General features: G+C 48.4%; 1 protein-coding gene across 3 annotated transcripts in view; it reads left to right on the plus strand.

The window, feature by feature from the left end:
* TTC28 (tetratricopeptide repeat domain 28) overlaps nucleotides 1–27424 on the plus strand; it is a 126483-nt gene that overhangs the window by 75164 nt on the left and 23895 nt on the right. For all 3 annotated transcript variants that reach the window (XM_027689258.1, XM_027689259.1, XM_027689260.1), the window contains 10 exons: nucleotides 1239–1386; nucleotides 2974–3246; nucleotides 4248–4378; nucleotides 17304–17811; nucleotides 20409–21750; nucleotides 22121–22644; nucleotides 24187–24296; nucleotides 24514–24643; nucleotides 25013–25231; nucleotides 27211–27376. In XM_027689258.1, coding sequence (XP_027545059.1) covers nucleotides 1239–1386; nucleotides 2974–3246; nucleotides 4248–4378; nucleotides 17304–17811; nucleotides 20409–21750; nucleotides 22121–22644; nucleotides 24187–24296; nucleotides 24514–24643; nucleotides 25013–25231; nucleotides 27211–27376 — 3551 coding nt within the window. The remainder of the gene's footprint in view (nucleotides 1–1238; nucleotides 1387–2973; nucleotides 3247–4247; nucleotides 4379–17303; nucleotides 17812–20408; nucleotides 21751–22120; nucleotides 22645–24186; nucleotides 24297–24513; nucleotides 24644–25012; nucleotides 25232–27210; nucleotides 27377–27424) is intronic.

Here is a 27424-nt window from a genome sequence, read left to right on the forward strand (position 1 = left end):
TTTCCTTAGTCTCTGCCTTCCTGGATTGTATTCCAAAAGTGCCTGAATGCTTTAATGAAATACCAGTTTAGAAATTAATTGGAGATTTGTCCTGTTTAAGTAAAAAGACTCCCACAGATGTATACTTAATGTATCTTGAGTGCAGGTCTCTGCTATTACGGATGGAGAGAGAGAGTGGTGGGGTCTTAGCCATGAGATCAATACTGGGAGCCAATCTCAAGGAGCAGTATTGGTTCTTAAAGCACTTTTAAAGAAATGCAAATAATGTTTTATCTTCTTTATTTGTGCTATTGAAATAGGCTTGAATGAACCCAAAGTGCATCAAAATTTGCATCAGAAAGGTATTAGCTGGTCATGAAGATAAAACCTGAATAATTGCATCCAAGGTGCTTGAAGAGTCAAAACCTTATATAACACAGTGTCCAAATGTGTGTGCTACAAATACCGGAGTACTTTGAGTAAATATTGGATTGTGTTTTCTGTGGTCTCTTTCCCAGTAGCTCCCAGGCAGTCCTGGATACCCTTTGGACCAGGGCTTTGCCCCTCTGTGTGAACAGACCATGTGTCTGAAGTTCCTGCTTTGTGTGTTGGTTCCTTGTGTCCCAGTGTAGGGAGGTGTGGGAGCTCTGTTTTGGAGTGCTTTGCAACTCTGTGTTGATGTTGTTGCTGGTGTAGAAACAGAAATACATGGTGAGAGGAGATAGAGGTTACTTTGAGGGTATTGCACATTCCCTTAAAGGGTTTCCTGGGAAAGAAAGAAAGAGAAGTGCTCTTGTAAACAGGTTCAGAATTATGAGTGTCTGGCCTCAGTCTGAGAAGCGCTTGTGGGTCTATGTACGGGGGGGTGTGTGTATATGTGTGTGTGTTGTATTTAAAGTGCACCCAGCGAGTGGGGCAGCGCTGGGCAGTCTCGAAAACGAGCATCTGGCTATAAGTACTTAAGAATAAGTATTTGGCCAAGTCCAAGGGGAAAGCTTTGCCTTACTAGTACTTACCAGCCCTTGTCTCCAGAACAGATCAGAGGCCTTTCAAAGGCTGAGAAGGTGATCAAAGTGAGGGGGTCCATGCTGGGGGCAGCCACAAACCAGACTGTGGTGTTGGGTGGTTTTGATTGTAGCCCGAAGCTGGTGTGATGGTGTAGCCTGGTGTCCACCAGCATGAGGTTGGGGCAGCTGTGTTGTTTGTGAATATTTGTGACGAGTCAGTGATGGGCATTCCTGTTCCCTCTGTTCCTGCAGGCATACTTCCGACAGGGCGTGGCCCTGCAGTACCTGGGACGCCATGCGGATGCACTGGCCGCCTTTGCGTCGGGGCTGGCGCAGGATCCCAAGAGCCTTCAGCTCCTGGTTGGCATGGTCGAGGCCGCCATGAAGTCTCCCATGCGAGGTAAGCACAGGGGGGTTTCTCAGGGGTGGTGACCTGCTGCTGAGGTATCGGAGGCCGGAGTTCCAGTCCATGGGTGACAACATCCGAGGATGGGAGAACTTGCAGGCCTGAAGGGAAAGATTTTAAGATTTGGCTTCTCTGCTGAGTCAGGAGAATGCTGAGAACAGCAGGAGGAACAAAAACTGTCCTTCTGATTGAATGGGATAGCAAGATGGTGATAGCCAGCTTGAGGGGCACTGGAGATAAACTGGGTTTGTATAACAGTTCCCATGGAGTCCTTGCTCATTTGTCCCTTCTCCAGTATCAGTGCAAACAGAGGTGTGTGGAGCTGTGGCCCTTGCTGTGCTGTTACTGAAACAACTTCCCACAATGTTTTGGTGCTTGACTGTTGGGAACAGGGCATCTGAAATGCTCCAGGCCAGTGTTAGCCCAGAAGAGCACATCAGCAGCTTTTCTGTGGTACTAGTGTCTCTCAAAACACAGCATTCCAGAAGGAAAAAAGGCTGCTCTGCTAATTCCCTTCTGTTCAGGCAGTGTTTGAAATCACGGGGACCTTGAAGCCATACGAGCTGTGCAGTGTTTTGCCTCTCTTTCAAAATATCCCTGTTTCCAGGATTTTTCTCTCTAGAGGAAGGAGGTCATCTCCTCTTTGCTCTGTTTCTCTTGCAGGCTTTGTGTTGCAATGTCCTAATGCTGTTATCCAGGAGGGAACATGGCAATTCTCGTCCTCAGCAGATGGTGCTGGGGGCTGCAGGGTTTAGGAGCCAAGAAGCACTGAAATGAAAAAAATATCCCTGTTGGTGTTTCCTTTTTTGCATCCTCCAAAATGAATTCATCTTGACATTTCTGTCCTATATAGCAGTTACCTTGCGAAGGTAATTTCATTTGCTACCCAAAGGTACTGAGGCTGGTGCTTAGCATGCAGGTGATGTGGTATTCTATGTGAGCATCCCCAGATTTGGCTGGATGATCCCTGACCCATTTTCCTGCAGCTGTACATCAGCTGTGTTCCCTGCTGCAGTTAGACCAGTTGAAGCAGCTGAGCAGGTCCAGTGCTGTCATTCCAGAGGAGCACCATCTCCTGCTGAAGAAGGAGCAGCTTCTTTCTTTCTTCTTTCTCTCTTGGCATACATCATGTGCTTTGGGTATCTGGACAGGCACAGTCTTTGCAGATGTTCAGCTGAAAGTTTGTGCTGAAGGAGCAGAAACTGTAATGCTCTTAGACAGTGCTGGTGGCCCATTTCCAGTTTCCTACAGAATTCCACAGGTGTTTTCCGTATTCCATCTGCGGTTATGCCAGGCTTCAGAGCTCAGTATGAGACTGCTCTACATGCTCATGCTTCCTTCCTGAAGTGCTTTCTGCAAGGCAAATAGCAGCTTGCCAGGTGATCTGTCTTGATGTGCCGGATCTTAGAGGGTGCCTTTGAGCCCTGAGCTCCTGCAATAAATCTTAGTTGGATTTGGGCAGTCTGGCCCTTAATTCGTGTGTCATTTGGTTACAAAAAAATCAAGATGAGTTATGAAGGTGATTCCTGATGTAAATAACTCGGTTTGTTGAGTAACTTTGCCTTTGGTTTTGTGCTTCAGAGTCCCTGGAGCCCACCTACCAACAACTGCAGAAGATGAAGCTGGACAAGAGCCCCTTTGTTGTGGTGTCTGTGATCGGCCAGGAGCTCCTGACTGCGGGCCACCACGGGGCCTCTGTGGTGGTGCTGGAGGCTGCCCTGAAGATTGGCACTTGCAGCCTGAAGCTGCGGGGATCAGTGTTCTCTGCGCTGAGCAGTGCGTACTGGTCCCTTGGGAACACAGAGAAAAGCACTGGATACATGCAGCAGGACTTGGACGTAGCCAAGAGTTTAGGTAAGAATTCACCTTTCACTCCTTGAGTGCTGGGTTGGGACAGGTGGAACAAATCAAGAGCTAGATTAATGATCAGTATCTCTCTGGAACGCTCAGGTTTCTGTGGGGTTTTACAAACTGCTAAATCCAATCTGAAACTCCTGAAATGTGCAGACTGCAGGTTTGTGCAGCCCTGTTTGCCTGCCTGTGTGAAGGGGCAGATGATCAATGAATGCTAAGGTTTTACAGGGTCTTCTGATTACCTGATGTCATGTATGTGGGAACTGCTCTTACTCCCTGTGTAGACTTGTGCTCAAAACCTTACATGAGTCTTAAATGAAGCCATCTGTTTTTCCAAAAATTCAATGGACAAAGGTACTCAGTCTGAGATTCTGGGGCAGTAGCCAGGGAAGGAACAAAACAAGAATGAGACAACAATGAACAAAGAGTGTTTAAAAAATAACCAAATTCAAAAATCCCTCTCGAGTATGGTATATTCTGCACAACAGTGGGAGCATTCAGCTTCTCAGGGTGTTGTAGGAGAACAGGCAGATCTGAGACAAAGGCCCAGTCGTGCACAGGTGGAGGACAGTGCCTGAAGGCTCAAGCCAGGAGCACTCACTGAGAGCACAGGGACTGCTCTCTTGAAGATGCCATAGATGTTCTTTGTACATCTGAGCTAAGCTGTGCTGCAGAATTGTTTTCTGGAGAAAGCTGACGCGCTCTGTGCTTGTTCCTGGGACATTGACTAAAATTTACAGCAAGGAATAAACAGGGAGCAATGGGAAATTGCCAGGTGTTAGACCAAAGGAGAAAGTAAAACAATTCTAAAAATAAGGTCGATGGCAACTGTGGAAGTTTCTGAAGGCCAGCGAGGAGGAGAGTTTGGCTGTGTACTAAACTGTTCTGATGCTACTTGTCACACCAGATCATCACTTGTACAGCATGTTCCAGTGTTCTCACTGGATGCTTCCAGCAGTGCCTGTATGAGCTAACCTGTGTTTTGTTTGCATGTGACACAGGTGACCAGACGGGAGAATGCCGAGCTCATGGTAATCTGGGCTCTGCATTCTTCTCCAAGGGAAATTACCGGGAGGCCCTTACTAACCACAGACATCAGCTGGTGCTTGCCATGAAGCTCAAGGACAGAGAGGTAGGAAGCTTCTTAAATAGTCTGACCTGGGAGTCAGCACTGTGTGATTTTCCAGACTGATACGAACATCTCAAAAAACCTTGTCTGTCTGCCCTGTTTTACTCCTAGAATTTGGAAGCTTCATGATTTCTCTTCCCAGGTGTCAGCTTGCCTTTTGTCAAGGAAAGTCTTTGTACCAGTAGATACAGTGTGTGAGTGCAAGGGGCAGGATGTTTGGTTTGTCTTTTTGCCTCCCTCATCTCGTCTCCACGGGGCTCTGAGCAGGTCCTTTTGCCTCCCTCTCCCTTCCCCACCGTGTTCCGTCAGCGCAGAGGCTCTGGAGCTCTGGGCACCAGGGGTAGAAGCTGCTGCTGGGTCAGTGTCAGTCCCACACGGCTTCAGTGGAACCCTCGTGTCCTCAGTGCGTGATACAGGTGCTGCCAGTCCAGACTCTGTTAGGCTGCACCCTAAGTTGTACCTAAGTTGTACAAGAAATGAGCAAGATCCCCGTCCCCAGTGTTTGCATAAAATACTCTTTGTGTAAACACCAGTGAAAACAAAAAGAGCCTATGCAAGCCTGAAAACAAATTGTTGTGTAGACTGTAGGGGTTGCTACGACTGGGTCTGCTTTGCCTTGACCATTTGCCATTCAGCTCCTGAGGCATTCTACTGGGCTCCCTGCCAGTGCAGGGAAGTGGGCTGCACGGACTGAGCAGGCTGTCCCGAGGGATTTCTACCAAAAGGTCACTGTAAGGACAGAATCATATTTTAGTGCATGTTACAGGTACAAACCCTATCCCCCCCTTCAGGGATTCCCCTCTACTGTGAATGGGAAATGGGGCCTGGTGGTCACAAGGCAAGTGCAGGGAGGGGCTAGAGGCAGCAGGCAGGTGAGAATTCACATAAGCACAAGTAGTTTTTGTGGAGATTTAAAAACCGAGGAAGATTAGTTTCCCACTGGTAAGTTGTGGAAAAAATCCACTTGAATTTGCTGAGTGCTTTACTGAAATATTATTTGATAAGTTGAATATCAAGTAAGCCTCGGAGAAATGCATCTTTCAGTAGGTTGTGGAAGGACTATGGCTAGGGGAGGGACCTGTTAGACGTTTTCTTGATTATTTTACCAGCTGGAAAACTTCCTGAATTATTCCTGATTTCCTTGTTTATGTTCACGCAGAGCAGAAAAGCTGTTACTCGTCATTGTTTTTACAGTTTTCTTGATCGGGGTCCCTGTTGCTGGTAACAGTGTAACCTGGGCAGCTGCAGCTCTTCCGTGGGGTTTCTGCAGCAGCAGATCCCCCGTTTTGGGGGCTGGAGGAGCAACAGGAGAGTTGCTGTGCTGGTGGAAGCACAGCAGCCCCAGAGCCCAGGCTGGAACGTTTCACTGACTTCAGGCCACTGATCTAAAAAGATCCCTCTGGGGGGAGTCAGGGAATGAGGGCTAATCGTGATAGTTCTTAGTTCATGACACATCTGGGCACATAATTAACAGTTATTGACAACAAGTGACTACTTGGTTTAGCAAGAAAGCTGAGCTTCTTGGATTTCCTGTAGGATGTAACCACAGGAAATTAATTTGGCGCTTTCTGATGACATCATCTTGACCACAGAGCTTCCTCTGAACAAAAAGCTGTTTTTCTTGGCCTCCTTTGCAGACATTTTTATAATGCAAATGTTATAAAGTTGCAATAGGGCTGATGTGAATTCCACCAGAAGGGAATTTGGTGTGCGACTTTAATGAGGTAATTGTTTTACCTCCGACTGTACAGAGAATTGGCAGAGAAGGTAAAAAGTGCTCGTCTGTATGGGTTACTGCTGTCTTCAGAGGGACTGTCAGGTTCTGAGGCTGCAAATGTTTGTACCAGGGGCTTCTGCTGGGTTGTGTCACTCATAAACTGAGGAGGAGGTTGCAGAGGATCTGTCTGGAGCACTGAGGTCTGTCTTCCCCTGCGTGGGCGTGGAGAAGGGAAGCTGTCAGCTGAGCAAGGAATCGTCTCAGCTGTTCACAGCGACTCAGGATTTTAAAGGCTTTTCTTCCCTGGCATGGGGAGTCTGTGCAGCTCCTGTTACAAGCACTGTTATCATGCTGAGCACAGGCCGTGTGTCCAGGCAGACCATCCGCTCTTTCAGCCAGTGTGAGGAGAAGTTTGGGCTGTTTTGTGATACTTGTGCCCAGAGAGAGCATGGAGCAGGTATAGCTGGGATTTGGCATACCTGTAGTGTCTCCAAGAGAGACTGTGGGATGTTGAACACACATTTGGGTTTGGTCTGTGCAGACAAGAGAGAACACTGGTTCTTAGGAGACACTGTGAAGGGCACCATGAGACAGCCATCTCAGGTAAGGGATGTGTCAGATTTTTTGATCAGCTGCAGTGCCTGGTCAAGAAATTCAGATGAGCTAATTCTCTGAGATTGTTTCTGAAAGACTTAGCAGACTTGAAAAGGCGGTTGATTCAGGAAACCAGGAATCATAAGGGACTTACTCGGTCTTCCTCTCAGTGCATTCCTTGGTTCCTGTGGAGCTCTGCAGATGACCCGTGTGCTCAGTGGGATACCATCCTGAAGAGGGTGACAACAGAAATGAGGGGCAGTAGAAGACAGGATGGTAAGCAGGACCATCTAGGAGGACAGTTGCCTCTTCTGATGGAGATGAGTGTGGAAGTCCAACACTGAGATGGTTTGATGGGGATAAAGAGAAAGTAGCAGTGCGGGTTGGTAGTCTGTCCTTTCTCTGTGAAGATGAAGCAGAGGAGATTTCAGCGTGGACTGTCCTGGCCTGCTGCAGACATTGGGAATGTGGTTGAGAATGACCTGGCTGCAGTGGAGTGAAATGTTGTCTTTACTTCCTTGCTGCTTGGTGATGCATAGATAACGAGTCACAGCCCTGTCCTACACTGGCAGCAGCATCATGTTCTTGTGATGCGTTCAGTGCTCTCTGTGAGTGAAACGTCAGCGCACACTGTCCAGCAGTTCATGTGCTGAGGAAATAAGTGTTCTGGTAGCTTGAGCTGCTGCTCTTTTTTCCAGTCACTATTTAATGCCCTTGAAAGGGCTGATAGTTGTACAAAGAGAGGTTTCCTAAAGCAGCAGCCAAAGTACCAGGATGTGTCAGAGGAGAAGTGGCAGACGGTGTTAGCAGGGAAGACTGCATCACATTATTTTAGCTCATTGTCTTTTGCCTGTCACAGAAGCTGGCTCTGATGAGCAGCAGAAACTTGCAGCCTGTTTCTTCTCAGAGTGGACATAATGGAGGTGCAGAATGTTATGTTTGTACTCTATCTTTTAATTAATTGCTTTGTTTTTAGCGCCAGGTAACGTGATCTTCTGGAAGCCATCAGGTAACTCATGTAGCGTGTGTTGATGCCACATCACAAGCTGTGATTTAAGCAAGGGCTATGCAACTGATGAGCTATGCCAGGATCAGAGAAAAGAATGCAGTAAAAATGTAAATGTAAAAGCTTGTGATGCCTGTAACACTAGTGCCCTATGTCCCTTTTCATCGCTAGCTGCTGCTCAGGTGTGCAGAACTGTCTTGTATTTGGCGTTCTGTAAGGTCAGAGTGCCGAGGTAGAGCCAGTGGTGCATTATCTCTTGGAATGGGTTGGAGTGGCCCTTTTTACTGATCGTTTGGAAGGGCCTGTGTTCCCTCCAAAGCATTTAATTTAGAGAAGGACTGCTTGAGTGTTGGAGCTCTGAGGGCTGACAAGCAGAAACGGGCAGGAAAAGGAAAGCTCTGGAGCCCCTTCTTGGGTCCAGTGTCCAAACCCTCACACAGGCTGTGCTTGAATCCTGCCGTGCAGAGGCCATGGACACCACAGGGACTCCGCAGTGTAATAGCTCCCTTCTCTCCTGGGCTCTCAGACGCCTTCGATTACAGCCCCGCTGTTCAGAAATAGCAGGGCAGTACGGCAAGATCATAAAGTAACCATCATGAAATGAATGCTTGTGTGAAAGTGTGCTGCCAGCACAGAGCTCTTGGGAAGGATGCTGCTGCCAGAAAGCCACTGGGCGCTGGCAGCTCCTGCGTGTTGGCTGGTGGGCACGTTTGGAGCTGAACTGGGCCTTTCCTTAGGATGCAGGGTCCCTGTTTGGGAGTGAACAGAAGGTGCTGGGTGAGGAAGACTATTGTTTGTGCTCCTGAACTCTCCCTGGGACTGGGATGAAGATGCAGCCAAGTGCCTCGAGGCTGTTTCCTGCTGCCCCTTTTCTCAGGATTGTTGCTGAGAGAAGGGCAGAGAGTGGAGGACAGACTGACAGACTGTCGGTGCCATCTTGCCCCTGGGTTGGCTTGTGGTGCCCAACAGCTTGCAGCAATCATTCCTAGCCCAGTTTTAAAGGGATTTCCCCCCACCTCCCTCTAGAAGCAGCTATTTGTGGCAGGAGTAGGTGCAGACCTGCTGTGGCTCAGTGCCCTCTTGTTACTGACCCTGTGTGTCTGGGGCTGCTGGCTGCTGCCCCTGGACATCTCCATGAGCATATGTGGCTCTGGGAATTCTCTGCAGCAGGCAGGTATGCTCAGTAACTGATGAGCCAGGTTTTACTGTCTCAAGATGCTTTTTAAAACAATTGCAGATGTAAGGCAGAGTTCATGTTTCCAGCTTCAGCAGATTTTGTTCAGAAAGGCTGACTATTTGCAGGAGAAGGGCATGATGAAGATGATTATTAGAACTGGGTGGTTAAGTGGCATAGAAGAAAGGTGTTTATTAAGCAGACTCTGGTGGGTTTTCTTTGTCACCTTGCTCCAGCATATCTGTGAAGATTCTTGTGTGGCAAGGGAAACATCAGAATGCAGAAAGTCCTGTTGTAAAGAGAAACCATGGGCTCACAGCCCAGGAGACTCCAGAAGCTGGCTGGGTGCTCTCGCTGCAGAGGGCATTGCCATGGAGCTGGCAGGGACCACTGGCCACTGTGCATCCCTGGAGGAGAGGAGTGTTGGGGAATATGGTTACTGGGACAGACATAATCCCTGGCTGGATTCATTTGGAAATTTGCAGATTCTGCAACTGTCTGAACATAACTTTGTGAGCAGCTCAGCCACTGCTGGTTATTTAGGTTTGCAGTTCTGGTAGTTTTTCCCATTTCCCTTCAAAGCAATGAAACTCAGCATAAAGCTCCCACATTTGGTAAACTGCAGCTCCTTGCTGTGCAAGTCAAAGATCAAATTTCACCTTGTTTCCAGAAGTAGATGCAGAAGGAAAGATAGATCATTCCTTTCTAATGAAATCTGTAAATTCTGTAAAGCCAAGGTTTTCTGCCCCTTCCTGAGGGGAAGGGGAAATGCTTTCCAGGTGTCCCTCCTGCCCTGCTTTGTCTGTCAAGCCACATCTTCAGTTGATAGCAAACCTGTAAGAATATTCAGCTTTTTCCCTGAATTGTATCAATTATGGTTTGGGGTAACAGAATGTGTTTTGGGTTTTTTTCTGTTCTGCTGAGTTAGATAAGAAAAAGATGGGAACACAGACTGAGTTGGAAGTGGCAGAGCTGTCCTTCAGGAGGACTCCATTCTTCCTAAAATAGGACCTGTGGGGTCTATGGTGGAGAAGGCCAGGAGAACACCTGGAAAAGAGCATAACCCTCTACAGTGGGACTGTGAGGATAGTAAAGCAGCCAGAAACCCTGCTCCTTTGCTTCCAGAGAGGGTGGTGAGCCTCCCTGTCCCATACCTGTTCAGGCTGGCATAGAAGGTGAGGGCAGGCTTTTCATTGTTACCAGTTGAGTCCCTGCAGCCATACCTGAGCTGCCTGGCTTCTGTGGCATTGTAGTACACTGTGCTGTGCCTTCTCTTGGCTTGGCATGGCTTAGGCCATCCTGGAAGGCTTCAGTAGACACCAGCTCACTGAAGCCCAGCAAAGGGCCTGTGGCTTCTCGTGTGTGCCCTGTGGGATGGGCTGGTCAGTCATGTTCTGTTCTCTGCAGAATTTAGCTTTGTATGGGTTCACTTGCATAGCAGTTGGCCTTTTCCATTGCATCCAAGTGGCTTTCAGGTGTTTTAAAATAGAATTTCTCATGGGGTAAACTTTGTCTCTTTTTCGCTGTAAATCCTGAAGTGATCCCTCAGCTGCTCACTTGCCTCCTCAGCTGTGCTCCTTATTGTCAGTCTCAGATGGAGTGTGGAGAATCCCAGCCATTCATGAACTGCAGCTCAGGGGAGCCCACTGCAGTGTCCCTGCCCGTGGGATGTGTGTGGCACTCGGCTGTATGAAGAGATGGTCTGGCCCTGGGTCTGCCACATTTTTCAGAAAGGAAAAATCTGAAAATCTTGAAACTGCAGCTACTTTGTTATGTTTGCAAACAATCTGGAAAATGAGGACAGGATATAAATACCTCACAAATGAGAACTGGAAATAGTCTTCAGGCTAAAGCAGTTTGTCATGCATGAAAACATTGACTAAGATGTCAGAGACAGGCTGTGGAGGCAAAAGGAGGAAAGTAGTGTTTGCTGCAATAAACATCAGAGCTCTGCAGAAAACCAGCAGAGAAGGCACTTGCTTTCTGCTTTTTTCTGGCCCTTTTCCTCTTCTATAGTGAAACCACTGCTTCAAAATAATTTATTACATAGTTGTCTACCAGAAGTGGGTTATCTGCTGCCTGTAGCAATATGAACAGGAAGGAGTAAGAGGAGAATTTACCTTATTTCTTATGGCTTTATCACATCTTACTGGAAGTAAGTAACAGATCGAGGAGTACTTTGCTAATTGCTAATCTGTACTAGTGGCTAATGCAGCCACTGCTAATAGAAGTGCAGGAATGATGACTTTAGGGTGTATCAAACAGCAAAGAGATTCCTCTTTGTGAGCTTTTTTAAGAGAAGAGTTGGGAAACTACTTGAGAGCTTTTGTTAAGAAATTAGTGGATGAAGGCTGAGTGCCAGCTGCTGGGAGAACACTTGCCATATGAGTTCATTTGGGAATTGTGGGTCCTGCAGGGCACTAGTGCTGCATTACAGCTCAGACTGAATCACCTTCATGGCCGAGAGGATGAGTTCAGTGATGTGATCACCCTTAGTAGCTGACCATCAGCAACTGGATAAGAGAGTATAAATTTTTTACCTTTCTCTTTCTGTCTTTAACAGTTTTTTTTAGAGTCAGCTTGACTGGATTCATATAGGTTAGTCTGGTTCAAATGTGATAGGATTAAGCAGAACAAAGGGAAATCTGACCAGTGCAGGAAATTTGGGAATGTACTAAAAGGCCATATGCTTTGTTTTGTTTGGACTTGTGACTCAAGAGGGAAATGTAATACTTCCTGAGGATCTCCTTTAAATGTCCCCATTTGACCTCCACAGCACATGGATTTTAGCTGAAAAAAATGCAGTCTTCTGGTTTTACTTTCCTCTCACAGTGACTGCAAATCCCAGCATGCTGCTGAGTCCTGGACCTGGCTGCAGTAAAAGAAATGAAGCAGAAACTTTGTGCAAGAGCTGTGGCTCCGGGAGCAGCACTCTCTGGGTTTCCAGAGGCCCACCTCAGCCGAGGCCTTCTCCCCTGTGTTGAGTCTGCAGTGAGAGGTGTCCAGCTTATGAAAAAGAGTAGCAAGGATTGGCACATGCTGCCGTAGGAGTTGGAGTTTTGTTTGCCTGCACAAAGAGCTGCTCTGGGACCTGTGAGATCCAAGTTTGTGACTTGCTGGCTTATTCTTCAGGTCTAACTTTGACCAGGGCATGAGTCACTCTTTAGTGTCACCATCTCAGAGGAGCTTGTGGTTTTAAATGAGGGCTTCTTTTCTTATATCACCACTAAACATGTCAAGTCAGCTATCCTCCCTTAAGTTATTGCACACAGGAGACTTTTAGACTATGTTCAGAAAGCGAACAAATTTGGGCTACTTGGGGTAAAGATACACGAACCCCAGGTGATGCTTAGGCTCAGTGCTGAGGTCTCGTTTGAACTGTTCCTGGGCAGGTGTATTTCATGTAACTTCTTTGTGGAATGAGTGGAGCACTGCAGAGCCCACCCAGAAAGGCAGACCCCACCCCTGGGTCCCCAGCACTGCACAGTGAGGGGTGTTCCTCCAGCTCCCACAGCGAATGTGAACAGCCTGGTCAGTATGAGTGACAGGCAGATTTATTCTTAAGGAATGGTGTGGGGTAGTCACTGTTTCTGCTTTCCATCAAAACCCTGCTAACTTGGTCAAAACTGTTTGCAGTTCTGTTAAGGGATTAGCTCAGGTTTGGTTTTATGAGTGTTCTAGGCAGAACTGGACACCTTGCTCCTAAACAGTAATGGAGGAGGTGGAGTCAATGGATTTTCCACTGGAGCAGCATTATTTTGATCTCCAAACAAGCAGCTGAAAGTCAGTGTTCCCTTTGAAGCCTTTGGTTTCAGGAACAATACTGACTGTGAATGGCTTGGCAGTTGAGCCACGGTGCTGTTCAGGTTTGCCTGGATTCATTTACTTTGTGTGATGCTTTTGCCATGGAACAGGGAGAATGAGAAGTCCTTTGAAACACTACCATTTTCCTGTGCAAGTACAGACAGAGAGGGCTGGGAGTGTGATTGTCAGCAAAGCCCATGGCAGCCTTTATCATGAGCAGCAGGTCTCTGACACCTGCAGAGCTGTGGATTTTACCCATTAATAGAGTGGGGACTGGGACCATCTCTTCCTGCTGTATATTTTGAATCTTTCTATTGTATCATTTATTCCTGGTTATTTCCCTTTCAGTTAGGAGTAGTTACGAGCTCCTTTCAGGCTTTCACATACTAGTGCTTCTATTCCATGGCTTTGGCTTTTTTGGGGTTTGTTCTTTGATAGTGTCTCTGTAAAAGACTGAGGTCTTCTACAAATAGATTGGATTTGACAGGGGTATTGATTTCAGTGTATTTTTTTCCCCCAGGAGCTAGTTACCTAAAAGCAAATCCATTCCTTCTTTCTGCGTACAGATCATGTATAAGAGGAAGATACTGCCTGCTCCTTCTTTTCCTATTTTCAAAAGCATGGCACACAAAGGGAAAAGCTGGATGTGACACTGGCACATCAGCCTCGCCTTTGAGGGAGGAGAGAAGGACAAGTTGGAATTTTGATGGGGCACCTGCTGTATTTGGGTGTAAGACTTGTCTTAGTGTATAAATCAGTAGCTCTCCAAGCCGGACTGTGGAATACTGGTGGATTCTGAGGAAGTGATGAGGCTTAATAGAAGTGTTCCTGTTCCCAGTACAGCTGTGATGAATAAGCTTAGCTGATCTGCTGGATACAGTTCCACTGCATCTTCAGGGTCAAGCTACTGTTATCCCATGCCCAGAGGGAGAGGGGAAGTGGAGAGAAACAGCATGCAAGGGCACGTTCGATCTCTGATCAGTCCTGATTGGTGTCTGTGTTTGGGGATTATGGCTACCTTAGAGTGAGATACCAGGCTAAGCATTTTCACATTGTATTTTAGAATGATTATAGAGTGTTCTTATTTAAGCAGGCTGTGCAGTCAGGTGAAGACTTATTTAAATGTAACGTGATTGGGAAATGACCATTCTCTGGCAAAAACCAAATACCTGAGGAAGGCATCTCTCCAAGTCGCCAGGTCCCTATTAGTGGTCCTTCTGTGATGCACATCTGCTTAACATCAGACTGCCTTATTCATCTGAAAAACCTGAGCTGGCTGTTGCTCCTGAGAAAAAGAGAGCACTTAGGAACCTGTTTCAGAACTCCCTTCTGTGCCTCAGCTCAGTGACAGAAGAATCTGCTTTCTATTATAGTGATAAATTGCTTAATTGGAGGTGTAAGCAACCCCCACTATAAAATTTGTCTTTGTCAGATATATAAAGCATTGATTTTCTTTGTTTGCTAATGCAACCCCCCCTAGGATGGTGCTGTAGTCTCCCATCACCCTGCTACCAAGCAGAGGTCTGTGCTAGCAGAGCTGGGGTGTGTTTCACATGTGTCAGCCTTGTGCTCTCCCCGCCCCGTTGGGCCTCTTCTGCCAGTGACGTGGGAACACCCCATCCCTCTTGGCCCAGGGTGTGAGTCACTTGGGGTTCCCACTGGATCCTGTTTTGTGGGGGATTTTATTAAATATACAGTGATGAATTTATCTTCTGGAATCCTATTCCTAACCCCCTGAAGTGAGCCACTGGAGTCCCCCAGCAGATGTTATCACTAAATTGTTCTTAAACACTGCTGTAAGAGCAAGCTTCCCTGACTGCCCCCAGAGCACAGAGAGCACTGATCTTGCTGGAAGATTGCTGCTGCACATGAGAACCAACCCCAGCTTGGGAAAGCCAGAAGTGTCACAGGGCTCTGCTCATGCAGACTCCAAGAGGATTGAGAAGTGCTGCTCTCAGATCAGGTAACAGTGGAAGCTGCTGCAGAATAAAATGTGAGGAGTGTTGGAGTGAAGGACACATCAGAGGGTAGAGGTGGCCTTCCTGCTTTTTCTGTCTGTGTGAGCCACAGCCCAGAGTCTGAAAACAGCCCCAGCTTTCTAATCAAGTTGGGCTATTTTTTGTCAACCCTTCACTGTTCATTTTCTGTTTCTCTTTTTGTCTCCTTCTACTTATTTTTCTTTTCTGCTTCACTTGCCCTCCTCCCACATCCTGGTTTGGACGATCCAGTCCTGGGCACTCAAGCACGTGAGCCAAGTGTCTTTGCATGCCCTGAGAATGGTTGCCAAGCTTGTACCCTTCATTCTTGGTCTTTACTTCGAGCCTGGGCATGCTCTTGAGCAAAGGGATTAGGAGCCGTGGGAATAAACATTTCCAGCCTCACAAATTTTGAATTCCTATCATCTGCTTCCCATTCTAGGAGACATCCTAGAGATTTCTTCCCGTGTGCAGTATGAGCAATCCCTGCTTCTGTCAAGTTTTTCTTATGCACAGACAGTCTGAGATCTGCTGCTTTCCATTTATGCCTCTTTTCCCCAGCCATAGCCCATTAACATCATCCAAGTCTCTGCCTGATGGCTCTTTGCCAGAGCTCATCTCAGCAATCTGCATGCATGGATGTCCACTTTTTTTATTTTAGCAGCCCCAGAAGACACCAGATTTCCTTGACTTGTTTTTTTTCTAGAAAGATGTTTCCATTCTCTTCCCGTTAATACCAGAAGTGCTCCTGCTGCTGGTGGCCAGTCTTTCAGAACTATTTGAGACTGGATCAGTTCTGATTGCATTGTGCCAGGTTTGACTTTGCTGGTGGTGCTGCTGGTTTGTTCCAGAGCAGCAGGCTCGTTGCTCACCAGCAGGACGAAGGGAGCTCCAGTGGACCTTGAGACCTGTAGTGGGCCAATATTTTGGTCTGGGCTTGAGCAAGGTGGCTGCATGTATCTGTTTCTTTCAGGTTTTTTCCCTAGTGAGGTTACAAATGACTCAGTACTCTGTGTATATTAATATTCATGAAGATTTTTGTAAAAATGGATGAAAATTCAGAGCAACAATTTTTATGTTGGTTTTGTAGCAGCCTCCAAACAGGCCCCCTCAGACCCTGTAAGAGCTTTCTCTCGCCAGTGCCAGCTGAGAAGTTATGTCACTGGGCTGCTCAAGAGCCACTCTGGGGCCAAAGTGCCCCGAGCCTGTGGCCAGTCTGACCAGTATGGAGCAGGACCCCCTTCCCAGCTCTGCCTGTGTCTGCACTGGGAGCAGCTGGTCCAGCCTGCGCTGAGGAGGGGCTGGGGCTGCCACCAGTGCTGCCCACTGGTTGCTGCAGCCCTCGGCCGGCTGCTGCCCTCACCCTGACAGCTCCTTTGTGGAGGCTTGGAATTGGGTCACAGCAGCAGCTGGGTAGCAAAGGAAGTGCACGTAGAGGAATCACAGAGGAGTCAGGGTCAGGACACAGGAGCAAGCAGCCTTGCTGAGGCAGCAGGTGTGTGTTGGGCAGGAGGAACACATCCCTGCCCTTGGCTCCTTGCCCTGCTGCCTGGCTGGGTGCTCTGGTTCTGCCAGGTGGAAGGCAGGCCTGTGTCCTAGGAGATGCAGTGGGCAAAAGAATCTGATTCTCAGATAATTTGTCTTGTTAAACACAGCTGTTTTTTGGTGGTAAGAACTCGGGTTTTCAAAGAGCTGTATTTAGGTAAGATGTGCCCAAGGGACAGAGGCTCCAGCTGCTGAAATGCTGTTGTCTTTGCTGCAGTCCCAAGGTTGTGTGGGGCTCAGGACCCTGATGCTGCACAATAAGAACTGTGCTCTTTGGAGCATGGTGTCCTTGGCCAAGCAGAGGCACGTGAGGATGTTGGTGACTGCAATGGCCTATTGGTACTGCAAGATAAACTGCAGAGGTATCTCCCTCCTCCCAGCTGAGTGATGGCTGCAAGTGTGTCAGTTTTTCAGCAGCAGGTATTCAATGGCTGTTAAGCTTGGAGAGAAGAGACTGCAGGATCCTCGTGGTGGCTCAGCTTGCAGCGTGGCTGTGTCCAGTTGGGCACTCTGCTACTGTCTCTCTGGCACTGCTTTGGCCTCAGTCCACAGGAGTCTGGTGCTTTGATGTGAACTTATGATGTGAAGAGTGGACAGAGCAGGCATTTGTTTGCAGTGTTCTCTGCAGGTGACTGTCATTATTTATCTGCTTTCCTGAGAGCTGCCATGTACAGGATGGTTTGCTGAGGTAGCAGGACCTGGTGTACGTGTTACAGTAACCATGAGAGGTGACCTGAGGTGTGGCTGCCTATGGGGGAGACACTGCTTTGTGGACAGCTGGGGTTGCTCCCAGGGTGCAGTTTTCTGCAGCAATCACTCTCTCTGTCTCCTCAGTGGTCTCTGCATGTTTGAGGTGCTATCCTTGCCCTCTGCCAGGTACATGCACACTTCAGAGAAAGAGGTAACCCAAGGCATGCCCTCCAGAGTCAAACCCATCCATTCCTGTTGCCTCCACCTTAGCTGCCCTGAGGGTTTTGGAACTGCAGAGAGTTGGTTTTCTAGTCACATTCTCTCTTCAGGGTGGCCTCTTGTGGTGTTGATTTCTACGACTGGGGCCATCCAACTTGTTTCCATGAATGCTTGTACTTACGTTGCCTCTCTTACCCCTGCAGGCAGCTTCCTCGGCACTGAGCAGTCTGGGCCATGTGTACACGGCCATCGGGGACTACCCAAACGCGCTGGCCAGCCACAAGCAGTGTGTCCTCCTCGCCAAGCAGTCCAAAGACGAGCTCTCTGAGGCGCGGGAGCTGGGCAACATGGGAGCAGTGTACATTGCAATGGGGGATTTCGAAAACGCAGTGCAGTGCCATGAACAACATCTGAAGATCGCCAAGGAGCTGGGGAACAAGCGGGAGGAAGCTCGAGCCTACAGCAACCTGGGCAGTGCTTACCACTACCGCAGGAACTTTGACAAAGCCATGTCCTACCACAACTACGTGTTGGAGTTGGCCCAGGAGCTGGCTGAGAAGGCCATTGAGATGAGAGCTTATGCTGGCCTGGGCCATGCAGCTAGATGTATGCAGGACCTGGAGAGGGCTAAGCAGTATCATGAAGAGCAGTTGCACATTGCTGAGAGCCTGCAGGACCGAGCTGCTGAAGGCAGAGCCTCCTCCAATCTAGGTAAGGCCCTGACATGGAGCAGAGTTTGTCAGGGAATGCTGAGACTATCAGAGCTGCTGCCAGGATGCAGGAGGTCTGCTGTGTGCTGTCTTCTTAGTCACCCCAGTTTCACCAGACTGCCTTAATAAATTAAACAGGCCCTTGGCAGATTGTGTGCTGCTGTAATGTATTCCATGTTCAATTATTAAATTCCTCAAAAAGGCACTAGAAAGCACAAACTCACAGCAAAAGGGAAATTAAAAGATAAAATGCATTTGAGGAGCTCTCCAGGAGTCAGAAATAAATGTAATTTTTGCACTAATGCAAGTAGTGACACGGTTTGTTACCTGGCCATTTCTTTGGGAGCTTGTCAGCTGGATATGTCGATATATTGCTGCCTTGTAAGCTGGGAGACATATGGGTCAAATCCTAAGTAAGTTTGTTTTCAGAATGTACATATTGAAGTACTAGAGCGTAGGAGTCTTCTGTTCTCCTAAGGAGCAGCACTGGTGTGCTGCTGGCAGGCTGGGAGGGACTGAGTTACATCCAAGTGAAGCCCACTCCTGCTGCTGCTTCACGGCACCAGATGTGGGAGCGACCAAGGATACATCTCTGCCATGGCTGTGGCAGTTGTGCTGCCCATGCTCCAGCTGTCATTCAGGATGTGTTCTCAGCTGGCTGGGAATGGCAGAGCAGGGCTGGTGCTGGGATAACAAAATATGTGTTTGCTGGCAGTCCCTGAATCCCAGCTCTTGCAGGCTGCCCCACGCGGTAAATTAGCTCCTGTTTCTGCTTGGCAGTTGGCACTTGGTTCATTTGTAGATGCTAATTGTACTCTGATGTTATCAACAGCAGGTAATTGAAAAGAGCTTGATGAATTACTTAATTTCTCTTAGTAGCTGAGTCTTCAAGAGCTGAATAAGAAGATAAGGAGAACTGGGGAAAACAAGAGTCCCAGCTTTTTAATTAGTGTTGCAAATCTCCTACTTTACATAAATTGGGGCAGATTTGTGAGGCAGAATAGGTTTGTGGGGCAAAAGTTCTTGTGGGCAGCTTAGCAAGTCGGGACCGGAAAATTCATCTTAATGTCATTACTAATCTTAACAGCAGCTTTGGATTTAATGATGCTTTCATCATGTAATTCCAGAAATTTTTGTTAAGAAAAAAAGAGTTTTGGTGCAGCAGAGAATGTTTTTCTGTGTTGGATTTAAGCCTAAGTATAACTTTCAGTTGGTATGCTGACTCAGCCACTCCCCACTTTGTGTTAGAATAGTTCTCCTAGCGTCTGAGTGCGGGGTCTCACGTTTCAGCTGTTATTTGGCTGTATTTTTTGTCTTCTCTGTCAGAGTTAAGTTATACTGGAGAAAGAGAACATGCAGTTCTTGTTGAGACTATTACTGTTGTTTAAAATGCATCCAGTACCAATTAAAAAGTCTTAATTGTCTCTTTCATCTAATCCACATGCAAAACAAAACCTCGTCAAAATAGCCATGCTGACAGACAAAAAAAATGTATCTAAATGTGTGTTTTCAGGCCAGAATGTTAGAGTTGGCCTCTTTGCTGAAGCAACAGACATTTTCTGTTTGCATCTCCCTGATGTAGATGGAAAGCACCCTTAAGTGTACTATCCAACACTGAACAGGGCAGACATGGACTGTAATGGAGCCCAGGTGCTGCAGGGCTCTGCAGGGACATACACTGTGCTCTGGGACATGGTGAGCAGAAGGTGATGGGCTGAGGGTGAGGCACAAGCTATCAGCCCTTCACAACGAGGAGATGTGGAGTTCAACCAGAAATCTCAGATTGTCAATCTTTGCAAAGCATCCGGTGTTTCCAAACACCCAGGCTCCACATGGAGACATGGCTTTCCAGCCTCTGCAGTTCCCATTGCAATGGAGAGAGGACACTGCACATTATTAATAGAACACAGTTTAAAGTCTCTTGGTGCTGCCTCTTTGCAGTTCCAAGAGAACTTCTGTGTCTGTCTTCACATGCTCGCCATGTTGCCCAAAGATGCCAGATATTTTCTCTTGAAGCTTTTGCAATTAATGTCAGAAAACATTTGCAGGGCCTCCTTCTGTGGCTTCTGCACCTCCAGGCCTGTTCACAAGTGTTAGCAAAGTAGCCATGAGCATTATTAGCACAGTTTTATTGAAGTATAGGTGATACCATCAGCAGATTCAGAGCTCCTGTTCCCGTGTCTCATAACAAATGCAAGATGATTCGACTGAAATTGAAAAGCAGCTGCGAATGCTGTCTTGCTCATTGTGTTGAGTCTGAGCTCTGGAGCCACGAGGTATCACTGATGGAAAAAAATAAAGCACTTTTATAAGGCCGAACTGTCCAGTTGTTGTGATGAATGTTTGCTTCATGTGTAACATAAAACTTTTCCCACGATTTTCCTGTTAGAAGCAAGGAGGCAGTTTATTTGGAAGGGCTGTGCCCTGTCGGCTGTGCCAGGGCCACATCTGGCCTGGTGCTGTGGGGAAAGGGATGGGGCTGCCTGGGGTGGAGAGCCAGGGAAAGGGCTGGGCTGCCGGGAGTCCTGGTGTGCAAGGTGCTCCAGAGGGTTAGTGCAGGGGACTGTGTTCATTGAGCTCCTTTCTGTTGTTTTTCAGGAATCATTCACCAGATGAAAGGTGACTATGACACTGCGCTGCGGCTGCACAAGACACACCTGTCCATAGCGCAGGAGCTGAGCGATTACGCGGCCCAGGGCCGGGCCTACGGCAACATGGGCAACGCTTACAACGCTCTTGGCATGTACGACCAGGCTGTCAAGTACCATCGGCAGGAGCTGCAGATTTCCATGGAGGTCAACGACCGTGCCTCTCAGGCGTCCACACATGGGAACTTGGCAGTTGCCTATCAGGCGCTGGGTGCCCATGACCGTGCTCTACAGCACTACCAAAATCATCTCAACATTGCCCGGGAGCTGCGGGACATCCAGAGCGAAGCGCGGGCCCTCAGCAATTTGGGAAACTTCCACTGCTCACGGGGAGAGTTCGTGCAGGCGGCCCCGTACTACGAGCAGTACCTGCGCTTGTCCCCAGAGCTGCAGGACATGGAAGGGGAGGGGAAAGTTTGCCACAACCTTGGCTATGCCCATTATTGCCTCGGGAACTATGAGGAAGCTGTTAAGTACTACGAGCAGGATCTTGCCTTGGCAAAGGATCTGCACGACAAGCTGAGCCAAGCCAAGGCCTATTGCAACCTGGGCCTGGCCTTCAAAGCCTTGATGGACTTCAGCAAAGCAGAGGAGTGTCAAAAGTACCTCTTGTCCCTGGCACAGTCTCTGAACAATTCCCAGGCCAAATTCCGAGCCTTGGGGAACTTGGGGGATATTTTTGTCTGTAAGAAAGACATACACGGTGCAATAAAATTTTATGAGCAGCAGTTGAGCTTAGCCCATCATGTTAAAGACAGGAGACTGGAAGCCAGTGCCTATGCAGCCTTGGGCTCTGCATACAGGATGGTACAGAAGTGTGACAAGGCTTTAGGTTACCACACGCAGGAGCTGGAGGTGTATCAGGAGCTGGGGGATATGCCGGGTGAATGCAGAGCACATGGTCACCTTGCTGCAGTGTATATGTCACTTGGGAAGTACACCATGGCCTTCAAGTGCTACGAAGAACAGCTGGAGCTGGGGCAGAAGTTAAAGGACCCCAGCATCGAAGCCCAAGTCTACGGTAACATGGGCATTACCAAGATGAACATGAATGTCATGGAGGAAGCGATTGGCTACTTTGAACAACAGCTGGCCATGCTGCAGCAGCTCAGTGGGAATGAATCCGTGTTAGATCGGGGACGAGCATATGGGAACCTGGGAGATTGTTATGAGGCTCTGGGAGATTTTGAGGAAGCTATAAAGTATTATGAACAGTACCTGTCTGTGGCTCAAAGCTTGAACCGTATGCAAGATCAGGCAAAGGCCTACCGAGGCTTGGGCAGTGGGCACAGGTAAGGAGCTGCACGTGTGTTCAGTGAAGTGTGCCAGTGAAGTACAAGTACAGATGGGGTGTGTTACTGATGGGGTGTGTTTGGTGGCCATTGCACAAAGGCACGGAGGAGTGAATTAGAGAGTCTCTGGGTGCTAAAGACTGTGCTGCCAGCTCAAATAATGAAGCTGATGTTGCTCTGTGTGGAGAAAAGGAAAAGTTTATGGGGTGGCAGGAGGAGCACCGTTGATTTGATGGTGGTGGGGATGTCTCCTGGGGGGGGTGTTCATCTCTGTCTGAAGGGTTTGAGCTGGCCTCCAGGGGAAACAATGAAACATCTTCTCTCAAGGAAATACTGGGAAAATAAACACTGCTGTTTTCTTCCCTTGTAGGGCTATGGGAAGTTTGCAGCAGGCTCTGGTGTGCTTTGAGAAGAGGCTTGTCGTGGCACATGAGCTGGGGGAGGCATTTAACAAAGCCCAGGCCTATGGGGAGCTGGGCAGCCTGCACAGCCAGCTGGGAAACTATGAGCAAGCCATCTCCTGCCTGGAGCGGCAGCTGAACATCGCTCGGGAGATGAAGGACCGAGCCCTGGAGAGCGACGCTGCCTGTGGCCTTGGTGGGGTCTACCAGCAGATGGGCGAGTACGAGACCGCCCTGCAGTACCACCAGCTGGACCTGCAGATTGCCGAGGAGACCAACAACCCCGCTGGCCAGGGCCGGGCCTACGGCAACCTGGGCCTGACTTACGAGTCCTTGGGCACCTACGAGAGGGCAGTGGTTTATCAGGAGCAGCACCTCAGCATTGCGGCACAAATGAACGACCTTGTAGCCAAAACTGTGTCTTACAGCAGCCTGGGGAGGACTCACCATGCTTTACAGAACTACTCTCAGGCTGTGATGTATCTGCAGGAAGGTAAGAGGCTTAGTTGTACAACAGAGCATGCAGTGGTGGGGTCGAAGGGAGACCTGAAGACGTGGAGAGGTGAAGTACTGTGAGCATGGCACTAAGAGAATGTATTTGTTAGTGGTCTTTGATGTAGAAGCTCTTGCAGACATCCATAGCTCCTGCTGAGCATCTGTGTGAGTAGCTGTCCGAGGGCTGATATGGTCAGCATGCCATCTCCACTGGAGCCTTCCTGCTGTCCTGTAGACAAAGCATGATCTGTGCCTACCTGGGCACATCTTGGCTGCCTCAGACCATGAATCTGGACTCTATTTGGCAGAGTCTCTGTGTAAAGCTCATTTGTGCCTGAGCCTGGAAGGTGTAAAACTTCTCTATAAACAGTATTGCATTCCAGGAACTGACTCGGGGAAAACCACAGGGGATCCCTCTGGTTCTGAGAGATCCTGAGAGGTCTCAAACTCAAACAGATGTATGCCTTGCTGGTAGCCACCTGGCTTTTCCTTCTGTGTTCACCTGGGAATGAGACCAGGTGGATGAGTGTCCTCTAAACTGTGAGTGAAAACAAGTGGTGATTATTAGGGAGGTGAGGGAGGTTCAGTCCAAGGTGTCCAGAAGCCATCTGCCACTGCTGAGTGCTGGGTCAGCGCTGGGTCAGCGCTGGCCTGACAGTTGTGCTGCTTCAAAGGGTTCCAGCTGATCAAGGTGTGGGCTCTGAGGGAGCAGATGAGCAGTATAGCTGGAGTGTATGAAGCTGGAGGCAGAAGGATTAATTACATCAGTTAGTCTGGTTTTCCTGAAACTGACCTTGGCAGGATTCCAATATGTTTTTGGAAGGGCAGAAATGAAACATAGCTCCTTCTCCTGGTGTACTGCAGAATTCCTGCAAAGCCTGGGAATGCTAGCTGCTGCTAAGCTGCATGGTGACAGCCAAGGCCCTGCTCCCCAGGCCAGGGGAAACCTGAGGTACCTCAGAGGAGGTGTCCCTGTTGTCAGCAGGGACATGGTGGAAGCGGGGACAACACAGAACATGCTGCTGAAGTGAAAGGAGTTCCAAGTCATTCAGGCCAGGCCCCTGCCCTGTGCTCTGGCTCAGCACATAAGCCATGCAGAGCCTGCCAGAACGCTGGGGAGAGCTGATAGGAAACAAGCCAGTAATGTGTAAAGAGGCATCTTTTCTGGCAGCGTTTGGCAGCTCAGTGTGATTTTGTTTATTTGTGTGGCTTTTAGACTTTAAAAGCCCTGATAGGGGCTTAGTGGGTGTATCTCAGGGGATGGCACCTTAACTTGGCTTAGAGAGGTCTCGGTCTGTGGAAATGTCTGTCTCACTGAGGCACCTCTCAGGCTGGTGCTGATGCAAGGCCAGCAGCATCTGCCTGGCACTGGCACTGTCCTGCTCACCATCCTGGTGCTGTCCCTGCCCTGCTTGCTGTCCCAGCGTGGGCAGCTCCGTGGCTGTCCCTGCACAGGAGCCCTGCAGGACTGAGGCTGCGGCCTGCCAGGCTGCCACAGCCCATTCTCCCCTCTGGCACTCTCTCATTGATTCCTTTTCAGGACTGAGACTGGCAGAACAGCTGGGACGCAGGGAAGATGAAGCAAAAATCCGTCACGGCCTTGGCCTCTCCCTCTGGGCAAGTGGGAACCTGGAGGAGTCCCAGCACCAGGTATACCATGGTCTGCCCTGTGCTCAAGGGCTTGTGGCAGCCAAGCCCTTTGGGTCATTCCTGTCCTTAAGGAAGGAAGTGTCTGGTGCATCCCAGGAAGGGTCTGAGCCAGACCTCTGCTGCTGGAGGGGATGCTGGCCCTGGATCCTCCTGCCTTCTCAGCCAGTGCTTTGTGCTGTCTTTGTCAGGAATTCACTGTGGCTGTTTTCCCTCCCAGCTCTACCGGGCCTCTGCACTGTTTGAAACCATCCGACACGAGGTGCAGCTGAGCACAGATTACAAGCTGTCACTCTTCGACCTGCAGACATCCTCCTATCAGGCCCTGCAGCGGGTGCTTGTCACTCTCGGTAAGAGATGCCTTCAGATGCTGAGGCTGAACTCAAGCTCATGCCACGAGTTGCAGGGAGGCATTCACAATTTGTCCTTTGTTCCTCAGCTGTCCAGCACTGCACAGCATTTCTGTGCCAGGACAGCAATAGGGGTGTCCAGCTTTGCTTCCTCCATTGATTTGCCTTTCTGTGACTAGTTGTGTTATTGCCTGCAGCAAAGCTGATCTGTGGGACTATATTCCAATACACAGATTGCTCTTTTGGGAAATAAGTGACGCTGCTTCCCCAGGTTTCAATTGGGGTTGGGATAGCAGCTGTCCCTGTCCCTGCATACAGCACTGCAGACCACACTTGTGTCAGGTCTGAGAGATGGCTTTGTCTTTTTAGGTCACCACGATGAGGCGTTGGCAGTAGCAGAGAGAGGACGAACGAGGGCATTTGCTGACCTGCTCGTGGAACGCCAGACTGGGCAGCAGGACTCAGATCCCTATTCTCCAGTGACCCTTGACCAGGTCCTGGAGACTGTGAATGGCCAGAGGGGACTTGTTCTCTACTACTCGTTGGCTGCAGGTTATCTGTACAGCTGGCTGCTGGCTCCTGGGGCAGGTGAGCTCCTCTGTGGACAGGAGAGCCTGGGAAAGGGAGAATTGTACCATTTGTAGCTAGAAATTAATTTGGGAACAGTGTGAATGTAGGAAGGAATAATTTCTGTCTAGTACCTTAAAGCAGAATAGACTAAAAACTGTGGCATAGCCACAGCAATAATGATACAGAAGTGCTTATTCAGGGCTTTGATTTCACCTGGAGATGGAAATGTTTCAAGTGTTTAATATTTCCATTTTTCAACCTCCTTCTGTATGTATTTCCCACAGGGCAGAGCAGTAATGAGATTCCAAGTATGTTGGCTCTGTGAGAATCTTCTATACATAAGAATCTCTACTTTAATTATATTTTTATGCTTTATCCTTCCAAAGCTTTTGACATTTATTCACTGAAGTGGATTGCAGAAAACAGAAGGGCATCCCCACTTCCTGATATGCCATTGAACTGCCTGATCCTCACATGAATGTGGAAACACTTATCACAGAGGAGCAAGGAGGATTAATTTGAAGAGGATTGCTTTTTGCAGACAGCTGTTGTTCATTATCTAATAAAGTGATGACTGTAAATTTTGATGAGTTCTTTCTGGATATAATTTAATAATTGCAGCCCTTCACCATGACAAAGCTAAAGAGATAAAAAGCACTATTTAGATTGCATGAAAGATGCTTCTGGAAGGAAAGCAAACACAGACATGCCTGACTTAGATGGGTTGAAAGACGTTGGAAGAGCCACTTTTTGGGGGTAGTTTGTAATGTTGCACGTCTGAGTGTAAGATGGGGTTGTCCTGCTGTGCATCCAGTCACTAATTGGCTCTTCAGGCCTGTAGTTTGCACAATAAAATGCCAGTAATTCTACAATATCACTATCAAGCTGAGCTTATTAAAATTACATGGATCAAGTGTAGGGTTTGGCACTGGGCTTCATGATCAGTCTCTTCTTTGCCCACTGGGTCTTGCAGAAAAGCAGTTACAGTCTTCGAGCCTGTGGGTTTGTGACTGCCTCTTTGGAGGTTCTGTCAGGTGATGGGAAGGAGAGGGGCTGTGGTGGGGCTTCAGGAGTTCTGCTCAAGAAGCTTTACTGGGAGCTCCTCAGTAGTGACTCCAGCCCAGCCATGGTGACCTCTTGTTCGTTGATGCAGAGAGCAGCTTCAGTGGCAGCCCAGGGTCCTTGTCCCACTGAGGTGGAACCCTCAGAGCCTCTTGGCTGTTGCTGTGTTTGCTGCAGGAGGAGTTGCTTTATTCTTTGTTCCTCCACTCTTCCTAACTGGTTTAATAATTGATGCTGCCAAGGCATCCAGAGCAGCCTTTTACTGTTGATCACAGGCTGCAGAATTAATTACATCAGGAAGCATAGACCAGTCTGAGGGGAGGAAGGTTTTATCTGCACTAGTAGTTGAATTCTCAGCAAAACAGTGAGTGACCTTTATCTGGTTTACCCATTGTGGAATGCTATCTTTTAATAATTTACTGTGCTTTAATCCATCTTCTTTCTTTTTATAGAATGTATTTTCATGTATATGAGTGAAATGAGAAATCTGTGTGCGATGTGAGGAGGTTCTGCTGTAGTAACAACACTCTTTTCAGCATTTGAGCCTTGTGTGTTCGCTTAATGTTGTCAGAAGCTGTTAATAGGTATTTTTCATGTGCATCTTTTGAAATGTGAATTACTCTAGTAAGGGCTTGTATGAAAGATCTGGTTTATAATTTATGTGAGTGCTGCAATAGTAAAGGCATTCTGAGCATCTCGTAAAAGCTCTGTTCTACCTTTGTGCCTTTGGGCCATTATCTGCAAAGAACAAACCCAGATTTTAAAAGCGAGGTTGGAGATGCTGGAGAAGCCCAGTGAAGACCTGGCACAAAACACTTTGCCCCAGTTGTGCTGGAAATGCCAAATGCTTGGGGCCGTGCTGTCTTCTTAGACATCTGCTGGCAGCACTGTTTCCTGCCCTGCAGAAATAACCTCCTGATTCTGGTGCCTTGCAGGAATTCTGAAATTCCATGAGTATTATCTGGGTGACAGCCTGACAGAAAATGCTGGGGACTTCCATGAAGCCAACAGCGTGACCCTGCAGACACTGACAAACTCGGCACTGGAGCAGCACATCTCCAGTGTGCGGGAGGCTCTGGGAGTGGATTCCTACTATACCCGGTGAGTTGGGATGGGGGGGTCTAACGTCCTGGTTTCCACTCTCCCACC

The sequence above is a fragment of the Neopelma chrysocephalum genome, unplaced genomic scaffold (genome assembly GCF_003984885.1).
Source record: "Neopelma chrysocephalum unplaced genomic scaffold, ASM398488v2 Primary Assembly neopelma1_77, whole genome shotgun sequence".
Lineage (NCBI taxonomy): Eukaryota > Metazoa > Chordata > Aves > Passeriformes > Pipridae > Neopelma > Neopelma chrysocephalum.